The 6000-nt window shown below is 43.5% G+C and overlaps 1 protein-coding gene across 1 annotated transcript in view; it reads right to left on the bottom strand.

Moving 5' to 3' along the window:
- Nucleotides 1-416: 416 nt before the first annotated feature.
- HFM1 (helicase for meiosis 1) overlaps nucleotides 417-6000 on the bottom strand; it is a gene marked incomplete at both ends in the record, with an annotated part of 49207 nt that continues 43623 nt past the window's right edge. Inside the window, 2 exon segments of the mRNA XM_082002762.1 lie at nucleotides 417-627; nucleotides 1653-1944. Coding sequence (XP_081858888.1) covers nucleotides 417-627; nucleotides 1653-1944 — 503 coding nt within the window.

The following is a 6000-nucleotide window of genomic DNA, read 5'->3' as shown; positions in this document are numbered from 1 at the left end:
TCAAGGAAACGGCGCGCAGCGCCAGCGCACCCGCCGCCGCCGAGCGGCCTGCGCCGGGCCCGGCCAGCCGACACCGGGGGCGGGGTACGGGGGGAGACCGCCCCGCCAGCCCGCCCAAGGCGGCGGGTGACTGTGCCGCCGGCCCGGCGCCCCCGGGCCCGGGCCCGGGCCCCCGCGGTGTGGCCGGCGCCGGGACGCTGTACCCGAGTGCAGGGAGCGGGCTGCCGGGCGGCCTTCAGCTCGGCAGCGGCTCTGAGCACCCGTCTGTATGCGGGAAGGGAAGCGCGCAGCCTCGCGCAATGAAGGGTGGCTCGTTTCCGCGTACTGTTTTTGCAGGGCAGATGGGCGATTCCTCAATGTGCCTCGGGGCGGCGCTTGTCAGCGTAATTAAGAACGGGAAATGTCTGCTATGAGGCCTATTGGAAAGCCATATTAAAACACTTAGTGTGCGGTGCATCCTGGGGGTTGTATTCCTCGATGGCCTTTTTAAAGAAGTATGTTCCGAAATCTCTTGTCACAGTCTGTGGGAAGGCACAGATGTTTGCAGATGTTAGCCAGTACTTGAAATTATACTGCCGATTCCACTTGGTGGCAAAGAGCTCATTTCCCATTCCATCCACATAGCAACTGGAAATGCACATTTAATGCTGCTCTGTTCTCAGCTCTTTCGCTAGAGATACAAAACCCAGCACAGTTTCAAGGCAACGTGTAAGGCTGTGAAGCTGGGATGAAATCTTGGAGCAGCCCAAGCACTTTCAACCTCCTCTAAAGCTAACAAGCAGAACTACATCTTGGCGAGTTACTACTAAGCTACAAAGAAAAAAATTGAAAATACATTAATAGCTGCCAATGGCAATTCCAAGCAGGATTTAGGTTCTCTCTTCTATTAATGTTATGTAGTTCACTTGTCATATACATGAAACAAAGGCTATTTTCCAATTTAAGGCTGAGTGAAATAAAACCATGGAAGAGAACATTTTAGTCTGCTTTGCTCTTTGCACACACGCGCTCTTTTCTAGCAGTAACAGCACTGCCAAGAAATAAGAGACAAGCTTCTCAAAAGGGGGGTGTGGTTCGTGGAGATTACTCACACATTTGTTTTAACCAGTTTCACACAGCCACCCTACAGAACAACTGGATTGACACAACAGCTGGGTGGCACAGGGCAGGAGCAGAGCTCAGCAGCATCAACAAGCTTTTCTGCCAGGACATGCTTAACACAGAATTACACTCTCAGTACTTTCATTACTGGTTAGGTTCCCATGCCTTCACAAGCACGTTCCAGTGCTAACTTCGAAAAATGTCTGGCCAGTCAGCACAACCTCACGTAGCTGTAGAAAACATGGCATCTGCACGTTTTTCCATAGGAGAGACAGGGCAAGATACAGGCAATGAAGGTGAGGAATGTCCCCAACTTGACAGGCCTACGTTGCTTCATAAGCCTGAGTGCTTCATGTAAGCAGCAGATGGTTCCCAAAGCTGTGCCTCTCAAGAGGCAATACTTTGTCCAGTATTTTTTCCTCCCTTTCTTTTAGTTACAAGATGAACTGAATTAAAAGTCTTGGGCCAGATGCCCCACTCCCATGTTAAAAGTTATGGGAGGGACTTTTTAATAAAAACACATCTATGAGAGGCTTCTGTAGTAATCTTACCCGGCTGTGGGAATGGATTGTTGTCCTTGTTCCACAATAAGCTGCTCCGAGGTTGATGCTGGGACACATGGCTGCTCCGTATGCCTTCCCTGATCCAGAGCCCTGGGACTCTCCTTGCAGGCCTGCAGCATGATGTTTCCACGTGAAACAAAGGTCTCAGACAAGGAAGAAGGTTTTAACATGTAAAAATCAACCAAATGTGGTTTTCTAAGTTTCCTTTTGTATGCGAGGATTGTATAAGATAAACTACTGTGGACAACTTCTTTTATCTTAACCAAGTAACTGGCAGCAACTGATACAAACCAGTACAATGTTAAAATACAAGCTAAGCAAGTTGTCAGACAAGAAAAGAGTTCCTCTGGAGGACAGACAAGTTAAGGGGACCAAGTACTGCAAAAACCCACCAGAGGACCACCGACTCATTTAACAGCGCATGCATCAGGGACATTCGAGCATGTTAAACATTTCTCGGAAATGTCATGAATATGCTAACAATTGCAATGCATATGAATGTATGTACTCTATATAATTCAGATGCTGGTAACACGAGGCACGCATGTTAGGAGGAGATACCCCCATGCGTCCGGTGCTGTAATAACGATGTCTGCTTAATAACACTTTTGATGTTATTAAGATTGAATTTCTTAAATTTGAATTTCTTTGAATACGTCTGACACCAGCTCTACCTATGACTGCAGTCACAGTTTGTTCCATGAACACTTACACAGCTATGACACCTGACTAGCCCAGCACTTCATCAGCCTAGCACTTTCAGAACATATAAAGGGTATGCAGGAATACAGATAAAGTACATTGCTTCCTTCTGTGCATTATCCCATCCCAGGCAAGGAAACAATTTCTCACAGGGCTTCAAGTAAGCAAAAGGTGTGGCCTACAATTAACTGGGACCACAAATACAAATGTTTTGGTAAGTACCTCGATGGGTAGGTAAATGTTTCAGTGCTAACACCTGAAACCTTGAAACTGGATGACACATTTTAAGATCAGCCTCAGAGTGACAAACAACCCGAAAGAGAATATATAGCTACTTTGGAAAGCGTTAATGCAGATTAAATGCAATCAATAGCAGAAGTCAGAGTTACTTATATATTCTTCCAGTGCTCATATCTGTTCTTCCAGAAGAAAAGCATTTTAAGAACGTGACAGCCACTTTGCTTTTGAGCACACTCCAGCAGACCTCGGTAGAGCTCATATATACCTGAGTGAGCAGGAGTTCACTCAAGTGAGCGAACGGGCCTGTCCCTTATCTGTTACAACTTACCCATTTGCAGGACCAGCACCCAATTATCTCTGTAAAGCTAAAACCAACCAACCAAAACCAGAAAAAGGCAAGGATTAAGAGTAGTTAGCTCTTTTTGACACTATCCAAAGGGACCCTGAATTAGCAATTGTCTTTAGGTAGAAGCTTTTCCTTCTGAATAAGCACACCCACAGAAGCAAGATTTCTAAGAGCAGGTGTAATTAGAAAGGTAGGACGGAATTAGTCTTTAAATCATGAGAAGCCTGATCTGTTGGAGAGCTAGTTTAAATAGAAAAGCTTGAAAACTCATCTCCCCATTGTGTCACTGCAGGGTGAATCTTTCCAGTCTTACTTACAATCTGAAAATTTCCAAATGGTTCACAGAGCATCACAGACACCACTCAGCCTGCTCTAGGGAAGCCTCCTTCCTCCTATCACTTCTAAAGCTTGGTGCTGTCCCGCCAGCAAAGTCCCAGCTCCCCCATGACACTGCTTACAAGATCTTGGCTCAATGCATTTCCCTTCTCTACCCGACTTGGGAGTGCCAGATGTCCCCACCCCTGTGCACTGCTTAGTTCCTCTGAGAGAAGGAGGCATCTGTCTCTTCCCCCAGTAACCCAGAACACAAGAAGCAAACAGGCACCCTTCTTGCAGCCTTCTTCATGCTGTGCAGAAGTCCTGGCAACAGAGTGTAACAGGCAGTACTTCTGCAGTGAGCTAAATGCTCATCAGACACAAGGAGGGAAAATCCAGAACAGTGGTTACCATGAAGAACAATTGAAGAGGGACTTGGGTTTTCCTTTGAGACTATCCTTTTTGTTTACATAGACTGTAGAAAAGTCAAGTTTTTTGAGCACAGTTGTTTTTAAAAAGTAGGAGGTATTTTCTTTGCTCAGAATTCAAAGGGACACTCAACTGCACTAAACATAAACATGCTTTTAGCATTTTATTAGGCAAGCTTCTTCTACTGTCACTATGACTAGTGCTATATTGCTGTCACCTTTCCCCCCTGGTACTTACTAGTGCCGCATTTCATACGCATATACATGCAGGTATGTGCATCTACTAAAACAAAATGCAACAAAGCCTCTACCCAGCTTTGGATCTGCTTAAACTGACAGTGAAACCACATGGTACACAAGGAACTGCCCATAAGTATTCTCAAGAAAATACAATTAAAACAACAAAACTAGAAAAAAAATTACAGCAGGTCCTGTAAGAGTGTTCAGACAAGAACTTAAAGTAATTACCTTGTTTCTTTTCAGGTTACAGTTTGCTTTGCACTGCATTTAACTACTGAAGAACACTGGCAGGAAAAATGTTTAAGTTGTTATTCTAGTGTTTCTCTAGGCACCATAAGACAGTCATTCTCTGGCAAAACTTCTGCAGAGGTAGGCTCTGGTGATAGAGTGCATTTAAAAATGATGGCCAGATGGTGGCACAGTAAACGCCCTGCTTTTCAAGGGCTGTACGTGTCTATTAGAAATATTCCTTGTTCCATATGCATATCACAGAGGATTAGACACATACACTTCTCACACAGAACAACCACCTCCCAAAACACATGTCAGCAGAGTATTTACTACCAAATCCAGGAGGAGTTTGTGATTCTAACATTGTCCCCATTAATGAGAAAAATGTCACTATACAAAAGCTCTTTTTTTTTCCCCCTCCTTCTTATCAAATCCTTCAAACAGCTGATAACTAGCTTTTATAGATTGGAGAGTCAGATAGAATTCTGAATCTATTATTTTACTAAAACCCCAGGGGTCAACTTATCACCTGAAAACCATTTTACATGGACAATTTGACTTTCATGTGGAGTGTCAGAACATACCCTAGATGGAAATCTAAAATAAATTATATGGAAAACTGCCTTCTTTGTGCTGAAATTTATCGGTCCCACACTACAATAATTTTGAAAATTGTATCCCTTAAGCTACATTGCTGAGATATTATTAACTGCTTGAACTGAAAGAGCAGTTCTTATTGGCTGCTGTAAAGTCTATGGACAGACACTAATTTCAATTGAACCACATGCTTATCTGAAGCTGTTTTCCACCATTCCAAGCTGCCAACTTTATTTTCTTCCAGAACGCACTGGCCATTTTATTACTATCAGCCTCAGTATGCACTGTCACTTCAGTAAATCTGTTCCTGAAGCTAAGAATGCATCTAAGCTTCTGCTAATATGGTTGCCTGAGACAATCACACCCAGGAGACAGGGAGGGAGGGAGAGGATCCACTTGCACCTCTCATCTTCCTAATACAGGTTATTTTCCTCACCAAGCAAGCCTCCAGTCTCTGAAATGCATCTCTGTGATATATCACAAAATTAAACAGATTTGTTTCATGGCCCACACTTTCTTAACCACTTCTACTGCCGTACTTTTGAAATAAAATTACTTGATAATGTGTTGGTGCTTTGATAAATGCTCCTTTTACACCTATTAGTACAATTTTTAGAAACCACCCAACTGGCCTCAGAGACTAAAATCTTTGTAATTGAGGAGATACTGAAAATGTTAATGATCCAGCTGCTGGGTGACTATAATTTGAGTAGAAATTCCCAGCTAGGCAGAAAAATCTCCTCTAGGCATAATATGTAAGACACAAGAATGGAGCTCTGGGATAAAACAAGTTTATTTCCTGTGCCCAGTAACCTAACAAGTCAGGACTACAACAGCTAAAATATTATACCACAACCAAAAAAAAAAGTCAGAATCCTAGTAAGAAACTCTGCTGCCTCATTTTCACTGAGGTAAATTAACAGCCTTTATAAACTGAAAGAAATTGCTAAAAAGGAAGTTCTAACCTGCACATCTGAGTTTCTAGACAGCACTACTTTCACTTTTCCTTTACTAAACAGTACCAAGCCTCTCAAACAGGCATTCAGACTAATGACAATTCACTATGGCAAATCAATCTCTGAATAGACAACGTATCGCTTCTGGCAATGGCATTCAGCTCAGTAAGGCCTTTGCCAAGCAGAGATTTGAAAACCAAGGTTTGGCGGGTCTCTTCCAAACCCTTTACTGCCTGGCTCTCCAACATCTTCATGTTAGGATATATCTCAGCAGCAGCAGG

Source organism: Phaethon aethereus (assembly GCF_964289735.1).
Source record: "Phaethon aethereus genome assembly, chromosome: 8".
Taxonomy (NCBI): Eukaryota; Metazoa; Chordata; class Aves; order Phaethontiformes; family Phaethontidae; genus Phaethon; species Phaethon aethereus.
This window is presented reverse-complemented; position numbering and strand designations above follow the sequence as displayed.